The 18,484-nt window shown below is 39.6% G+C and overlaps 1 protein-coding gene across 1 annotated transcript in view; it reads right to left on the bottom strand.

Moving 5' to 3' along the window:
- The window catches only part of LOC124795077 (mitochondrial DNA helicase), a 55,311-nt gene extending 42,048 nt beyond the window's left edge, over positions 1-13,263 (bottom strand). Inside the window, exon 1 of the mRNA XM_047258892.1 lies at positions 12,880-13,263. Within this exon, the coding sequence (XP_047114848.1) occupies positions 12,880-13,204 (325 nt within the window). The 5' untranslated portion in view covers positions 13,205-13,263. The remainder of the gene's footprint in view (positions 1-12,879) is intronic.
- Between the last annotated feature and the right edge of the window lie 5,221 nt (positions 13,264-18,484).

The raw sequence follows: 18,484 nt of genomic DNA, 5'->3' as shown, positions 1-18,484 counted from the left end.
CATATCTTTCAGCTTTCAAAAATTTATTACAAGTGTAACCCTTTTTTCATGTAATGAAGAAATTACTGATGTATCACATAATACACAATATCATAGGTTTCTGAAGTGCACCTCTCCCCTGTTCGAAAACTTTTTTCTGTTGTATAAAGCTGAAAACTTTTGTTTTTTGTAATTCAAAAGAATTTCTCCCCTAACTAAAAGTGTTCTCATACTTGTCTTAAGCATTTTAAAATCTTTCCAGGAAGTTGGAAATGAGTAACTGACTGCAGTATTACCTTCACTTCAATTCTGGCATTTCCTTTGATTATATTCTTCAGGCTCAATATTAATGTATCATAAAATTGATACTAGCTCAGTATATGATGTATCAGCATCTTTCCATACAAGTGAAGTAACCACATTTCCTACCACAGTTTATGAGTACCAACATTAATAAGAGTGTAAGTTTTTAATGAACTTCTACATCTACACTCTGCAAACAATCATAAGGAACATGGCAGAGGGTACATCCCATTGTACCAGTTATTTGGATTTCTTGATTCTTCCATTCACATATGAATTGCAGGACGAATGATTGTTTGAATACCTCTGTGTGTGCAGTAATTGTTCTAATCTTATCTTCATGATCCCTAAGTGAGCGACATGTAGAGGTTTGTAGTATATCCCTAGAGTAATCATTTAAAGCCAGTTCTTGAAACTTTGTTACTAGTCTTTCTCAGGATAGTTTACATCTGTCCTCAAGAGTATGCCAATTCAGTTCTTTCAATACCCCTGTGACACACTCCCACAGATTAAACAAACTGTGACCATTCGTGCTGCTCTTCTCTGCATACGGTCAGTATCCCCTGTTAGTCGTATCTGATACAGGTCCCACACACTTGAGCAATATTCCAGAACTGGTCGCACAAGTGACATGTAAGCAATGTCTTCTGTAGACTGATTGCACTTCTCCGGTATTCTACCAATAAATAAACCAAAGTGTGTGGGCCCTGATCAGATACGATTAACAGAGGATACTGACCATATGCAGAGAAGGACAGCACGAATGGCCACAGTTTGTTTAATCTGTGGGAGTGTGTCACAGGGGTGTTGAGAGAACTGAACTGGCCAACTCTTGAGGACAGTCTACCCACAACTGAACCTAAGTGATCATTCCATTTCATATCCCTACAAAGTATTACACGCAGGTATTTGTATGAGTATACTTTTTGGTATGGACGAAACTGTTCTTTCTCTGTAGTTCATTAACAAATTGGTGCACCACACAGTTATCCTATTTCTTTTGGAACATTTTTAGTATTCATTACCACCAAAATTAAACTGATATTCATTTTCAATGTCTGCTGCTATATTTTTATAGCTGCGTTATCATTTTATTTTTGAACAAGAGAAGGACAATACAAATAAGAAGTGTTCTTGAAAAGCACAGCAGTATTGTCTGAGCATAACAATTTTGACAAGGCATTTTATTATTGTTGGACAGTTCTTCCTATTCATAGACAAACAACTTGAGCATAACCACAGAAGATAATTGATTGTTTATAGCACTTTTGGCCTTTCTTCTTTTAGCACTCTGTAGTGGGAACAACATTCAAAATGTGTGAGGTGGGTGAACACTGAGTTGAGGAAGCTGATGGTGACTGAAATGAAATCTCATATGGGTGCAGCGCTTGTTGCTACAATTGGGAGATGGGGATGTACTAAACAAGACCTACACCTGAAAGGGAAAGGGGAAGATAGGCTGGCTGAAATTTTTGCAGATAATATATGGGGGGCTACCTCGCACAAAGTATAATCCTGTGGTTACTGATGTCAGAGAGATACTTTTTTTTTGGTAAGAATCAGGATGAATGAACACTGTTTTGAACTAAGTCAAAATAACTGAAGAGCCCAAAAATGCTTAGGACACACAAAAAAATAAAGTTAGATTATTTCATTAAAATATTAGAAGGCTGATTAATAAGGTAGAAGAGCTCGTCTGTTTGGAAAAGACTGAATCCTGTGCCCATCTGAGCAACGGGTAATCACACGGTTATATAAGTCACATATAAAAGATTACACTCTAGCAACTTACTCATGCAGAACTAATGTCGAAAAGGAGAAGTTACTGCACAGATTTAGACAGAATGAAAGTTCAAAAAGACTGAGACAAGCAGATTTTGTAGTGATCAGAACATAGAAGTTTATGCCTGTGAATAAATACTGAAAAACTATTCAGTTTTAACTGTAACTATGTACAGATTCCCACTGGTGTATTCTGAAATGTTTATGAGGAATCTGGAGGCCTTGCTATGCTATCTGTCTGACATCAGCAAGCAGTTAATAACCTGTGGTGACTTAAACGTAGATTTTCTAAAGCATTCTGATAGGAAAAATGACCTGCAAACCTTACGTGGCTCCTAACATTTGATCTCAGTGATTAATCGATAATGTTGTCCTTGGTGAAGTTCAAAGCAAGAGAACGCCTGTTTAACCAGTAATAAATGCTCTCTTTGATCATGATGCACAGTAAGTGAGGGTAAATAACATAGTGGTGCAGGTAGTCGTCAGTAGTAATCAGTTAGAGTAATTAAGGACTCCAGCACAAATGTTTTTAAGAATAGTTTACAAGTTACAACATAGGATGAAATTTATAATAAACCAAATGCTAACATGAAATTTAATCTATTCTATGATAAACTCATATCATTACATGAAAATACCTTTCCACATAAGCTAAACGGAAATGACATTAAACAGCCATGTAAAAAAACATGGATCATTTGACAGATTAAAGTATCTTGTGAAACAAAAGGGGAACTGTACCTGTTGGCAAGAATAAGTATAGTTCCTGCAGTAGTTTCACAATAGAAAAACTACTCAAAATTACTCAGAAACATTATTAAAAAAATAAATAAACATGCCAATATTGTCAGGAATCAGTACTCTCAATGACAGATATAGTGCTACATGGAATATAGTGAAACAAGAGATAGGACAACCAGCAACAGACTAGGATAACATCCCTATTGAACTGAATGAAAGGGGTATAAATGATGGGTCACAGGTAGCAAATAAAATTTCATAGCACAGTACAAATATAGCAGAAAGTATGGACAAACAAGTGTCGGATAGGCAGTCAGTGACAGAGTACCTCACGTTCCTGCTGCTAAACAGGCGAGTACACCGTTCGTTTGTTGTATATTTTTACAAGCTTCCTGCAGGAGCGACTTATTTACTTACAGATACCTATGTAGTTACTAGATTATTTTTGTAATTTCTTGTGTGTTCATGTCCTTACTAGGCACAAGCTTTTATTTTAATAACAGTGTAGTGTACTGTACCGTACCAGTGTTGCTATCGACCCTCGTTTCGTACAGACTTTTGTTTGTTTTGGTTAGTATAGCTCCATGTCGGATAGACCATCAGTGACAGAGCACCTCACATTCCTGCTGCTAAAAAGGCAAGTACACCATTCATTTGTTGTGTATTTTTATGTGTATTTTTACGAGCTACAAACGGGAGCGACTGCAGTAACAGATAGGAACTGTGATTGCTGTGCACAGATGTGAGCTGAGTTGGCGACCCTTTGCTCACAGATCCAGGCTGTGTTGGCTTCTGTCACACAGCTTGAGGCTGCTGCCAAGGGGCATCACTGTTGGGGGTGAGACACGGGGATGCGAGAGACGTCGAGCACATCCCACGTGTCCCCCGTTTGGTCCACTGCTGTGGCTGCCCCCGGGTACTGCCTGCACTGAGGTTGACCCCTCACCCGTGGTCAAGTGGGAGGACTTTCCAAAGTCTGGCAGGCAGCGAAAAACTTTCCGAGGGGCCGATCATACGGCATCCCCAGTTTGTTTGACAAACAGGTTTCGGGCGTTATCTGTGGCCGACGATGTCTCTGAGCCAGATGCAGTCATCCACCCTGTTCCAGAGGAAGCATCTCGGCCCGCAAAGTCTGGGCATTCACAGAGGGTGGGTTTGCTGGTAGTTGGGAGCTCCAATGTTAGGTGCATAATGGGGCCCCTTAGGAACAGGGCTGCCAAGGAGGGGAAGGAAGCCAGTGTGCACTCCGTGTGCATACTGGGGAGAGCCATTCTGGATGTGGAGAGGCTGCTTCTGGATGCCATGAAGAGTACAGGGTGCAGCCAATTGCAGGTGGTGGCTCATGTCAGTACCAACGATGTATGTCGTTTTGGATCAGAGGAGATTCTCTCTGGTTTTGGGCGGCTAGTGGAAATTGTAAAGACTGCCAGTCTTGTTTGCGAGATTAAGGCGGAGCTCACCATCTGCAGCATCGTCAATAGAACCGACTGTGGTCCTTTGGTGTAGAGCCGAGTTGAGGGTCTGAATCAGAGGCTCAGGCAATTTTGTGACGTTGTAGGCTGCAGATTCCTTGACTTGTACCATTAGGTGGTGGGTTTCCGGGTTCCGATTAATAGGTCAGGAGTCCACTACACACAGGAAGGAGCTACACAGGTAGTGGAGGCTGTGTGGAAGGGACTGGGCATTTTTTTGGGTTAGAAGGCATCAGGGAGCCACAGAAAGGGCGTCTGTCTGAAAGGGGGCAGTAAAACACAGTAAGTTAGTTGTAGAAATGATCGGTATTGTTGTTGTAAATTGTCGTAGCTGTGTTGCGAAAGAACCAGAGCTCCAAGCCCCAATAGAAAGCACTGGAGCTCAAATAGTTATAGGTAAAGAAAGCTGGCTAAAGCCGAAAATAAGCTCAACATAAATTTTTTCTAACGATCTAACAGTGATCAGAAAGGATAGATTAAATACAATTGGTTGTGGCGTATTTATTGCTGTCAGAAGTAGTTTGCCTTGTAGTGAAACTGAAGTAGAGAGTTCCTGCAAAATAGTATGGGTAGAGGTTATACTTGACACATCGGACTAAACTATTAGTTGGGTCGTTTTACCAACCCCCAACTCAGAAGATATAGTTGCTGAACAGTTCAAAGTAAACTTGAGTCTCATTTCAAATAGGTACCTCACTCATACAACTGTAGTCAGTGGGGACTTAAATCTACCCTAGATATGCTGGAAAAATTATACATTTAAAGCCGGCGGCAGGCATAAAACATCTTCTGAAATTGTACTAAATGCTTTCTCAGAAAATTATTTTAAACAATTAGTTCATGAGCCCACTCGAAGCATAAATGGTTGTGAAAGCATACTTGACCTCTTAGCAACAAATAATCCTGGCAAATAGTGAGTACCTTGACGAATACAGGGATTAGCAACCACAAGGCAGTAGCTGCTAGGCCAAATACCATAACTCCTACAACCATTAAAAAGAAATGCAAAGTACATGTATTTAAAGAAGCTGATAAAAATGCCATTAACACCTTTTTAAGAGACAGTCTGCACTCCTTCCAATCTGATCATGTAAGCGTAGAAAAGTTGGGGAATGATTTCAGAAGGATAGTATCAACAGCAATTGAGAGATATATACCACACAAATTAATAAGTGATGTTACTGAACCCCCACAGTACACAAAACGGGTCAGATCGCTGTTGCAGAAGCAGCATAAAATAGCATGCCAAATTTAAAAGAACGCAAAATCCCCAAGATTGGCAAAGTTTTGCAGAAGCTCGAAATATGGTGTGTACATCAATGCAAGATGCTTTCAATAATTTCCACAACAAAACTCTGTCTCGAAATCTGGCAGAAAACCCAGAGAGATTCTGGTCATTCATAAAGCACACCAGTGGCAAGACGCAATCAATACCTTCATTGTACGATAACGGTTTTCCGAAACTCCTTGACCAAAGAAGAGGAAGTAAATATTCCTGAATTCCAATCAGGAACAACTGCCAAGATGAGAAACATAGAAACAGATATCCTCAGTGTCGCAAAGCAGCTTAAATCACTTAATAAAAGCAAGGCTTCCGGTCCAGATTGTATACCAGTTAGGTTCCTCTCTGAGTATGCTGACACAATAGCTCCCCATATTTAGCAATTATATACAACCGCTCGCTCACAGAAAGATACGCACCTAAAGACTGGAAAAATGCTCAAGTCACACCAATAACCAAAAAGGGCAGTATGAGTAATCCGTTGAATTAAAGGCCCATATGACAACATCAATTTGCATTAGGGTTTTGGAACATATACTGTATTCAAATATTATGAAGTACCTTGAAGAAAACGATTTATTGACGCGTAGTCAGCACGGATTCGGAAAGTATCATTCTTGGGAAACACAACTAACTTTTTATACTCATGAAGTAATGAGTGCTGTCAACAGGGCATGTGACATTGATTCCATATTTTTAGATTTCCAGAAGGCTTTCGACACCATTCTTCACAAGCGTCTTCTAACCAAACTGTGTGCCTGCAGAATATTGCCTCAGTTGTGTGACTGGATTTGTGATTTCCTGTCAGAAAGATCACAGTTCATAGTAACAGATGGAAATTCATCGAGTAAAACAGAAATAATATCTAGTGTTCCCCAAGGAAGTGTTACAGGCCCTCTACTGTTCCTGCTCTCAACACAGGAGACAATCTCAGTGGCCGTCTTAGAGTGTTTGCAGATGATGCTGCCATTTACTGTCTTGTAAAGTTATCAGATGACCAAAACAAATTGCAAAATGATTTAGATAAGATATCTGTATGGTGCAAAAAATGGCAATTGACCCTGAATAAAGAAAAGTGTGAAGTTATTCACATGAGTACTAACAGAAATGCGCTAAATTTTGATTACGCAATAAGTCACACAAATCTGAAGGCTGTAAATTCAAGTAAATACAATTACAAATACCCTAAATTGGAATGATCACATGAATAATGTTGTGGGTAGAGCCAACAAAAGACTGCAATTCATTGCCAGAATACTGAGAAGGTGCAGCTGGTCTACTAAAGATACTGCTTACACCATGCTTGTCCACCCTCTTCTGGAGTATTGCTGTGCAGTGTGGAATCCTCTTGAGATGGGGGTGAAGGATGACATTGTAAAAGTACAAAGAAGGGCAGCTGGTTTTGTATTATCATCAAGTAGGGGAGATAGTGCCACAGACATGATACGTAAATTGGACTGGCAATCATTAAAACAAAGGCATTTTTCCTTGCGATGGGATCTCATGAAATTTCAATCACCAGTTTTCTCCTCTGATTGCGAAAAAATTCTGTTGGCACCCACCTACATAGGGAGAAATGACCATCATGATAAAATACGAGAAATCAGGGCTCGCACAGAAAAATTTAAGTGCCCGTTTTTCCCGCACACCATTGGAGAGCTAAAGAATAAAAGCTTATCTGGTTTTGATGGGTTTTTAAACTGAGTAGTAAAGATTTGTTCCCATACAATAAGCCCAGTCGTATCTGAAATATGTAATGCATCACTAACCGAACGCATTTTTTCGTAGAGGCTAAAATAGGCCTATGCCATAGTCATACCCCTATTTTTGAAAGACGATAGGAGAAATGTCTGTAACTACCAACCAGTTTCACTGCTGAAATTTTCCAAAATTTTTGAGATGGTGATACATTGTAGAACAGAGTCTCACCTGAGCTACACCAATATCCTCAGCAAATCACAAATTGAATTTCAGAAGAGATGCTCTACTGAAATGCCATTCACAGGTTCCGTCACCAAATTTTACAAGCGCTAAGTAACAAAAAGTGCCAGTTGGTATTTTCTGCGAACTATCTAAGGCATTTTGCCATGTGAATCATAGTATCTCCTATAAATCATTTTACCAAAAGAATGGAGGAAGATGTATGCACTCGAGGAAATAATAAATAGGACAGAAACTTCAAAATCCTTAGGGATCCATATTGATGAGAATTGAAACTGGGAAAAAAACACATTTTAGAACTTCTAACTTAGTTCAGCACTTAGAATCATCGCAAATCTTAGGGAGAGAGATATCAGTAAGCTGTCATTTTTGCATATTTTCATTCAATAATGTCATATGGAATAATGTTCTGGGGTAACTAACCTTTAAGAAAGAAAGTCTTCATTGCTCAAAAACAAACTGTAAAAATAATACATGGTGCTCATCCATGATCACTTGTAAACATCTGTTTAAAGAGTTGGGCATTCTGGCTACTGCTTCAAACTATATTTATTCCCTCATGAAATTTGTTGTAAGTAATCCACTACAGTTCAAAAGGAACAATGATGCACATAATTACAATATCAGAGGGAAAAATGATGTTCATTACTCCACACCGAGGCTGTCTTTAGCACAGAAAGGGGTGCACAATACTGCAACAAAAAGTTTTGATCACTTACCCAGGGATATAAAATGTCTGACAAACAGTTTAAAAACATTTAAAAATTACAACAACCTGCATTACATGACAGATTAATAATAGAAAACAACAGAAGTTGTAAGCAAAAAAGAAAGAGAACTGCAACTGCAAAATGATCGTTCCAAAGAAGCAGTCCACTCCTTATTAAGTGTCAAACATCCATCTTTATTTCTGCGTGATATCCAAAGCCAGAAGCTGCTCAACTCACTTCACACACATCACTTCAGCCCTGCTCTAGAAGTATCAAGAAGCCAAACAGATTGCCGGCCCTGGCAGTTAACAATTTTTCTCCCAGTGTCAAAGGCAGAGACGCCTGTCGAATGTGTGAGAATTTCATTTTAACTGATGTAGCATAAAGATTTTATTTGTATAAAAAACTTGGTAGTGTTTACAGAGGGAGCATTATGATGATGATTGGTTTGTGGGGTGCTCAACTGTGTGGTTATCAGCGCCCATACAAATTCCCAATCTTTGCTACTTTCATGAATGATGATGAAATGATGAGGGCAACACAAACACCCAGTCATCTCGAGGGAGGTCAAAATCCTTGACCCCGCCGAAAATCGAACCCGGGATCCCGTGCTCGGGAAGCGAGAATGCGATCGCAAGCTGGGGCATAGAGGGAGCAGTCTAACAAGTGACCCGATAACAATGAGAAGAGTATACTTTGCTTCTACAACAGCAATTACTTTGTATAATATTACATACTGTTGGTCAACATATAAGCAAATAATATCTTATGCAAAGGCAAGTTGTGGAAAACATGATAAAATTGTCACTAAACACATGTATGATAACAGTTTCAGAACTGGAAATATTGCGTATTCCATGCACATACAATCAAGAGAGTGCGTTTCACGTGAAATTTAGAGTTCTTAAAATGTTACTTTAACACTTTTCTGAGCAATTTTGAAGTGTGAATACAACATTTGTACTGTTAAAAATTAAAGCTCTACCACAATAAATCTCAAAATCTGCAGACCTGATCTTATATAAAAAATAAGCCAGTTCAATCATTTGGTGATGTGGCTCCTTTGAGTCAGCAGAGCCCTGCAGATTTTTCCATTTCTGCCAATCTTGAGCTTCCCATTGCCAGTTCATTCCAGCTGTCTTTCTCAAGTCTCTGTCCGATCTGGGGGGGGGGGGGGGGGGGGTGTTTGAGGTTTACGGGCGCTAAACAGCGAGGTCATCAGCGCCCAAACGCATAAAAACAGGAACACATGCAGTGAAGGGACTAAGACGAACAGCGAACAAGGGGAACAGCGAAAAGACACAGACCTGACGCAGTTCCAAATCCTCACGTACAGAGGCAAAACAAGAGGAGAAGGTGTGCACTAAAAAAGGAAAGGAAATTCAAGGAAGGGAGGACAGAAACTGAAGGGAAACAAGGAGGTATTCGTGACTGGCGGACCTCTTACCTAAAATCTGGGTGAGCCAGTCATCCAGCAGCACATTAAAAACCTCTCCCTAAAAGCCGTGGCAACAAATTGGACAGGACACAAAACCGTAAAACCTTAAACACAGACGTTGCGTCGTCTTTCAAAATAGAGGGCAAATCCGGTGGCAAAGAAACCACCGCCCTCTGGTCAGAGAATAAAAGACAGTCAAGTAAAATGTGGCGGACAGTAATCTGGACGCCACAAGCACTGCAGATTGGGGGATCCTCCCGCCGTAGTAAAAAACCATGTGTGAAGGGACTGTGCCCGATGCGGAGGCGAGTGAGGAGAACTTCATCCCGCCTGCATGACTGGTAGGACGTACGCCATGGCCGCGTGGTGGCCTTGACCAGACGCAGCTTATTTTCACCGACTGCCAGCCACTCCTCTTCCCACTGACGCATAACGCGAAAACGCAGGAGGGAGGTAACAGCATGGAGAGGGACGGCACAGTCAACAACGTGAGGGAGGGAACATGCATCTTTGGCAGCCACATCTGCCAGCTCGTTTCCCCTAATACCCACGTGCCCCGGCACCCAGCAGAAGGAAACCTCCTTCCCCTGCCACTGCAGGTGGAGTAGGGCATCATGGATGTTCTGGACGACCGTATCCGCTGGGTACAAGTGTTGCATGGTCTGAAGGGCACTCAGGGAGTCAGAACAGATGAGGAACTTACGACTGGGAACACATCTCATCTGCTCCAATGCCCGCAAGATCGCAAACAATTCGGCATCAAAGATGGTAAACGCCGCAGGAAGCCGTAACTTGACGACTCGATCGGGGAAAACAACAGCACAACCAACAGAGTCCCCCTGTTTAGAGCCATCTGTAAATACTGGTACATGGTCGGGATGCTGGTTTAAAATACCATAAAATAAGGCGGTAAAAACAAACGCAGGAGTGCAGCTCCTTGTCCGATCTGTCCAGTCTGTCCGCTGGTCTTTTTGGGTTAGTTGGGCTCCTATCTAGTACTTGTTTTGACTACCCGCCATATTTTCTTCGAGTGATATAGGCAGCCTACTGCCATTTCAAGGTATTCACTCTTTCTATTATGTCACTGACCTGATACTGACTGCTTTCTTTTTACCTATCTTTGTGTAGTTCAACAATTACCTTTCCATTACCCTTTTGGCTACTATTAGTTTTCTAACAATGAACTCACTCACTGTGCACAAATAAAAACAGTTATTTTCACAATACCAATTTCCTCATTTAGTTGTACAATACTTATAATGCTTTCACACATCATATATAGCTCTGTTTTCATTGCGAGATGAATCGTCTATGTACAATGCTTTGGCACCAATATCGTGGAAGCTCTCCTTGCCTGACTCCCATAAATAAAGTCTGTTTCATATATACATACATCAGTTTTCTTTTTTTTTCTTTTTTTTCCATCCGCAGTAAATGTGTGGGATGGTACTGTCGATATTGTGGTTCATAAGTAACTAGCTAACATATTTTAACCTGTTTACAGTGCAACATATTGAGGAACTTTCTTCCATCTTTAAACACAAATTTGTAGCCTAATCTGGCACATTGTACACAGTAAAGGCTTTAACGAATTCGACATTTTCAATGGTCCAATCAGCTGAACTGCAATCTGTATTCTGCTTACCGTTTGACACACAGATGTACACTTTCCCAAGAAAAAGCATATGCCTAGAAGATTAATAAGAACTGACAATGGTGTGTCACTACAAGGTGTCAGTTTATTGTTAAGTCATCCCTCATCTGGTAAAAATTCACATTAGACACCCCCCCCCCCCCCTCCTCCCCTCGATGCATTTTTCAATATGGTGAGGATGTGAACATTAACCAGTAAATTCACTACCACAATGTTTATTTGGCTTTCACATTTGTTGGCTTTGCCAACTAACAATCAAACTACCACCTTTCAACCAAACCTAGACCTCAAGCCGGGCTACAAATTAGTGTCACCACATCCGCGATTTCAGGGGTCCTCACGACAGCTCTATCCCTCTCATCAAGAGCACTGAGTGAGCTGCCCTTATTTTTTAAGGTTGTCCAACCTATCCATCATTCCTCTCCAAGTTAGGACCTAATAGTTCTGAAAGCTTGGATAATGGTGTGTACTTTTGTGGCTATTGACAGTACTGATGATGCTTAAAAATTCATCTTCTGAAGAGGAGTACTGACCAAAAATTCTCTCACACAAGGGATACTTTTCCTATAATAAAGCAGATAAAACTGTCCTGGGGCATTTCACACAGAACACTTTTTCTGTAAACAGTCTTCATTTGGTTTTGATACGCTTCGGTGCAATTTTTAATGCTACTATTCTTTACCCGTATGAAGTAGAGAAAAATGTAGCTACAAATTCATTAAATTTAAGACCGGCATACGAAAAATTGTGTGTACTAATCCCTCCCCCCCACCCCTCCCGACACACACACACACACACACACACACACACACACTCTCTCTCTCTCACTGCAAGTTGGGTCTTATTCTGCTTATTCTGGCTATTGTTATGATACAAATACAGCTTTTTTTTAACTCATAGTTGTGAGCTACCAGTTATACATGAGGCACATTGTGATGGTTTAAGACTCGCTTCATGACTGTAATTCCACTGTCGCTTAACAAATAATAAACCTTTATTTTCAATCTTGGACAACTGTTTTATGTGTGTTTGTAAATACTGTCCATGTAATTTCACATATTACGTAGATCTCTCAACAACAGAAACTGAAAATGTACTTGCCTGACAATTACAGGGCTTTATTTGTACTAGTGGCAGAGCCGCTGCTGCTACTAGTTCCAGCGTTCGTAATTTTGACTACCATTGTTATACACGAACCAGGCTCTTTTGACCATAATACATTCAATTTAATTAGAATAGAAGAGATATAGGGGCATTGTAAGAATGACTATAGCACACTATGCATCTGCAGTGAATGTAAAGTACATTGAACTAACACGTAAATACATCATGACCGGTCACTGATTAATTTACAGTTCTTCCACCACATATAGCAGATTGCTTTCACTATTTCACTGTAATGCAATCTGTGTCAGAACACTGGTATTACACGTATCAAAATATGAAAAAAAATCAGTAGGTAAAAACTGAATGAATTCTTTGGTACGGAAAAAGTTTAATCAAACATATCCACATTGGGATTACGAAAAACACCACAAAGAGCTCAATTTTCTTAAAGTCTGTACCAACATAATTACCTGTAGTTTTATTTATGTAAGCTCTGCCAGTATTGTTGTCTGGCTCTTGTAAGTACATACACACCGGACATTTCACGGAAATACAAGCATGCCCATCCTCAAAAGTAAGATTATGATTCCTGAGGGTCTTCTTAATATCTGTAACCGTAACGGCGCGCGTTTCTTCGACGTTAACAGCATTATAATGACGTGCGTTGCCACAGTTCTCAACTCTTGGATTCGTAATAGGCCTTATTTTTGGAGAATAGAAGTGAAGATTCATATAACAACACATGGGACGTCCACTGTCGGTAATACTTACAGACCTCCCCTTTCTTATGAACATTTCCCAACATTCTGGAACAATTTTCTTTAATAACAGCCTATACTTCGTACTGCGAAACATTACCCACTACCCAGGTAATGTTTACATTACCTACACCACTTTCGCGCCACAAGGGGAATATAAACAAACCATCGATTTTATTGCATCATATCACAGATGGAATCAGGTTAGTATCTGGATTCTTTGGTTAGCATTGAAATAAACAACACTGTTTTTCCCATGGTTTTTCCGATCGCTCTCAAGAATATTGAGAAAGGGTGATTAATTATTAACTGTTTTACTCTAAACTGTGTTGTCTGCAGTGAAAAACTTTCCGACGAGCGGGTAAGGGCAAATTGTTGCTTGCAGTTGCGGCAGCCGCGCTGAGCAGTCGTTTATGCTTCGTGCGGCGGCCGGCACCGATTAGATCAGGTGTTTTGTTGAACTGTTATCAAGTTTTTTAGTTTAATTTACTGGATATTTTAACTACAAGTAGTAACAAGTGTCAAAGCATCGTTGCTGGGAGATTTCTCTCAGCGGCTATTTTTAAAATGGAAACTAATGACGAAATCCCAGTCGATACCGGCCAAGGGTCGGCTATCGCTTGTATAGGAACCGCAACAACGAGACAGTCATGATGCACCCACATTAAACAGTGTTAATTACAAATAAGCATCAACTGGGTACCATAGAAATGTGCTCTCAAGATTACTGTCCTCAGAATGATCAGATGGAGATGGAGCAGCTTTCATCAAGTTCAGCTGTCTTGTCGCAGTGTCGGACAAACAACACCCAGCGACAAAAGGCAAGACACCGATCACCATCACCCCAACACGCAGCAGCTCCTGACGCAAATGTTCCAAAGAAAGCAAAGGCAAGTGAAAAGCACAGTAGTAATGTTGAAGGGGACGTAGATATGGTAGATATTGATAATGTTGCACACACTGTGGAAGTTCCAGGAGTAGACAGTAACTTTGTAAATATAGGAGACAGGAATTGCAATGAGCAGCCTGCTTCCCAAAACTCTGTTAGTCGTAAAAACCTGGACAATTCAGTGACCACAACGGTACCTCCTACAGGAAATAACACGTTTCCTGCTAACAACAAATATGCTACTAAAGATAATACATATCAATCAACAGACATGGGTTCCTACATCGTCTTTGTAGAGGGAGAAAATGGTAATGTAGGAAAGCTACATCGGATGGCTCTTGGAAGAACGTTGTTTACAGAAAGTAATAGCTTAAGACATGAAATAGTTAATATCTCAGCTATTGGTAGAAACAGGTACAAAATTAAAACCAAAACAGGGCAGTCTGCAAACAGGTTGCGGTTGCTTGACGTTTTTCGGCTGAAGAATATGGAAGCTTACATTCCAAATTTCCTAACAAAGAAAAGGGGAGTTATCCATGATGTTGATATTGCATTATCCCACGAAGACATCCTTGCAGAAATAAAGTCGCAATTTTTAGTAACCGACGTCCGAAGGTTCGCAAAGAAAGTAAAACAAAATTGAGAGTTGAAACTAATTCCCACACCAAAATGTGTTGTAACATTTAAATCTCAACAACTTCCCCAGTATATATATTTTTGCGGTATGCGATGACCTGTTGAACCGTATGTCCAGTCAGTTTTGCAATGTCATAATTGCGTTAGATACTTCCATTTGAGTTTGCAATGTCGTAATAGTGCCCGCTGTGCCAAATGCACGGGAGGCCACGAGACCTCACAGTGCTCATATGCCAGAGAGCCCAGGTGTTTGCATTGCAACGGAAAACACCTCGCTACTGATCGCTGTTGCCGAATTTATCAGTAGCACATCGAAGCAAAGTGCAACGAAGCCTATGGTGCATCTTACGCAACTGCCGTCTAGTCACCGCGACCATCATTTGCACAGACTACTGCTGGTGTTTCTACGACACGAGAGCTCTCTCCTAGTGACTAGCCTAAAATATGCGAGAAACCAAAAGGTTTGAACATGACAGACAAAAGGTTACAACAGGGACCTAAGCATGCAGTTATGTCGGTTTCAGCTCCCAGGTCTTACAAAAATGAATCATTTACTCGCAGTCCATACAAGCAGGGTTATTCTGATATGTTATACGAATTTCAGGGTCTACAGAACTCAATACAAAACAATCCATACCCTCCCACTCCTCTGGCAACATCTTAAACTTCTCGAGAAACTACTATTAACAGCCTTTGTGCTTTCTTCTTCTTCTTCTTTCGATTTCGGCCATCTTTGGACCACGTTCAACAATTCGCTTGCCCGGCTTTTTGATCTTTTTTTCTCTCTTCCCAATATTTCCTCATCATTTTCGAGTGGTTCCTCCTCCGCTCTTCCGACCATTTCCTGTTATTATTCTTTAGTTTCGTTTCTTCTGGAAAACACTTAATTTCATTCACTATTTGTCTAAACTTTTCCCTGTCCCTGATTGACTCACGGGTGACATTAAAATAGGCCAAATCCTTTTTCACCATCTGTATCCATTTATTGTTGGTTTTTTCGTTCCTGTTACTGTGTTCAAACACTTTTCTTGTTAGTCTGTTTCCATCCATCCTCGACAGGTGACCATAAAACGTTAGTCTGCGTTTACGCATTGCCTCACTCACTTTCTCAATAGTTTTGTATATTTCCTTATTACTCTTTAGCTTGTACTCTTCTCCAATCTTTCTCGGTCCTAATATTTTTCTCAAAATTTTCCTTTCTTTCTTTTCCATGTTTTCTATTTCCCCCTTTTTGTTAAGAGTTAGGCACTCCGATGCATACAGGCATTCTGGTCTAATGACAGTTTTATAATGTCTTAATTTAGCTTGAATCGAAATGTTTTTTTTGTTATATATGTCTTTGGTTTTTTGAAAAGCAAATTCCATTTTCCTTGCTCTCGCCTGGTTTGCACTCTTGTCTAAACCATTCACTTGAATTATTTCACCTAAATACTTAAATTTTTCTACTCTCTTAATATTGCCGTATTTAGTAATAAGATTTTTCTTGTTATTTCTATGATTAGACATATACACGGTTTTTTCAAATGAAATCTGCAGTCCAGCTCTGGCCGAAACTTCTTGTAGTTTCTCCAGGTAGTTCTGAGCTATTTCTTCGTTTTCTGTAACTATTGCCAGATCGTCTGCAAAAGCTAAACAGTCCACTTCTATTTTTTCTTTTTTTGTTCCAATTCTGATGTCATTCTTGGTGCCTTTGAGTTCTTCTTTCCATATTCTCAATATCTTTTCCAGTACGCAGTTGAAGAGGATTGGGGATAAACCATCACCTTGTCTAACACCTGTTTTAATTTCGAACTTCCTTGAAATTTCACCCATAAATTTAACTTTGGCCTTACTGTTTGTTAGCGTCTGTTTGATAATTTGAATTGTTTTCTTATCGACCCCAAATTCTTCCAATACTTTCAGTAATGTTTCTCTATCTACCGAGTCGTATGCTTTTTTGAAATCTACAAATACTATTGCAAATCTCTGGCCTCTTGAGATTCTGTAACGAATTAGTGTTTTCAGGTTAAATATTTGTTCAACACAGGATCTACCTTGTCTAAAACCTGCTTGATATTCACCTATTTTTTTATCCAGAACTGGCTCCACGATTTGAAGTAATTTCCTTGACAAAATTTTGTATCCTACTGGTAGTAGCGAGATCCCTCTATAATTATTAACATTCATCTTATCCCCCTTTTTGTGTAGTGGGTGTATCAGGGCACACTGCCAGTCTTCAGGAATTCTTTCTTCGTCCCAGATCTTCTTAAACATATGTTCCAAAACTTGTGGGAGGTTGGTATCCATTATTTTTAGGATTTCTGGTACTATGGAGTCTTCACCTGGGGCTTTATTGTTTTTTAGACTGTGTATTATGTGTTTTATTTCTTCAGCGTCTGGAGGTTTTGACTCGGTATTAGTATTTCGGTGGTTTTCAAAACTCATTTTATCTTTGGGTGGTTCACAATTTAGTAGATTCTCGAAATATTTTGCTAATATTTCACAATTAGTCTTGTTTGTCAAACCTAGCTTGTTCTCTTCATCTTTGAAACATAAATTTGGGGATTGGTATTTGGTTAGCTGTTTTCTAAAAGTTTTGTAGAAATCTCTAGAATTATTTCTTTTAAAGTCTTCCTCAATCTGTTCTAGGTTATCCTGAAATTGTCTTCTTTTTTTATTACGGAAAAGCTTAGCTGTTTCTCTTCTCTGGATTTTAAAATTGTCAAGATCTTGAGGATCTTTTGTGGAGTTCCATTTCTGCCACAGTTTCTGTCTCTTCTCCAGGTTCTCATCACATTCATTGTCCCACCATGGATGTCTTCTTACTCTTTTCACGAGACAATTTTCTTTTGCTATTTCAACTATTTCGTTTTTGATCTCCTCCCATCCCGCTTCCTTATTTATTGTGGATATGCCATCGCTATCTTTGTGCAATGCTCTTTGAAACCGTTGTTTAATTTCTTCATTTTTTAAAGTTTCTGTGTTATATTTTGGAATTTTGTAAAAGGTTTTCTTCTCTTTTCGAAATGGGAGTGGTCTGAATTTAATCGTAGTCAAATAGTGGTCTGAATCAACATCAAGGCTTTTCAGCACTTTAGTGTTTTGAATTTCTTCTTGACAATGAAGTGAGATAGCCACATGGTCAATTTGGAATTCTCCGAGAAGTGGATTTGGTGATCTCCATGTTTTAGTTTTTCGGCTCAGCTTTTTGAAATGTGTTGTCATTATTTTCAAGTTGAAATGCCTACATACCTCTATAAGCCTTTCTCCATTTTTTGAAGTTCTTTTGTGACCTGGGAAGAGGCCTACTGTTCCATGGTATTTTTTCTCCCTTCCTATTTGTGCGTTAAAATCGCCTACTAACATTTTTATGTTCTTCTTTGAGCATCTATCCAGTTCCATTTCAAGTATCTCCCAAAATTCTTCAACTTTCTCCGGGTTATTTTTGTTGTCCTGGTTTATGGGTGCATGACAGTTGATTATAGAGTATCCTTTGTTTTTACATTTAATCTCAAGAATGGATAGTCTCTCAGAACTCGAGTAGAAGTTAGTAACTGAATCTAAAATTGAGTGATGTACCAGAAATGCTGTTCCCAGGTATGGCATTTGTTTCATTAAGATTTTACCTGGTTTTCCTTTAAATAAACGATAGTTTTCAAAATCTAAAGCAGTTTCATCTAAAAACCTTGTTTCTTGTAATGCACATATTAAAATTTCTTTCTGGTTCAGCTTTTCAATCAATAATTTCAATTTTCCTACTTTAATTAGAGAGTTTACATTTAGGGTTGCAAACATAGTTGCTTTCTTAAATTT

This window comes from Schistocerca piceifrons, chromosome 4 (genome assembly GCF_021461385.2).
Source record: "Schistocerca piceifrons isolate TAMUIC-IGC-003096 chromosome 4, iqSchPice1.1, whole genome shotgun sequence".
NCBI classification, from domain to species: domain Eukaryota; kingdom Metazoa; phylum Arthropoda; class Insecta; order Orthoptera; family Acrididae; genus Schistocerca; species Schistocerca piceifrons.
This window is presented reverse-complemented; position numbering and strand designations above follow the sequence as displayed.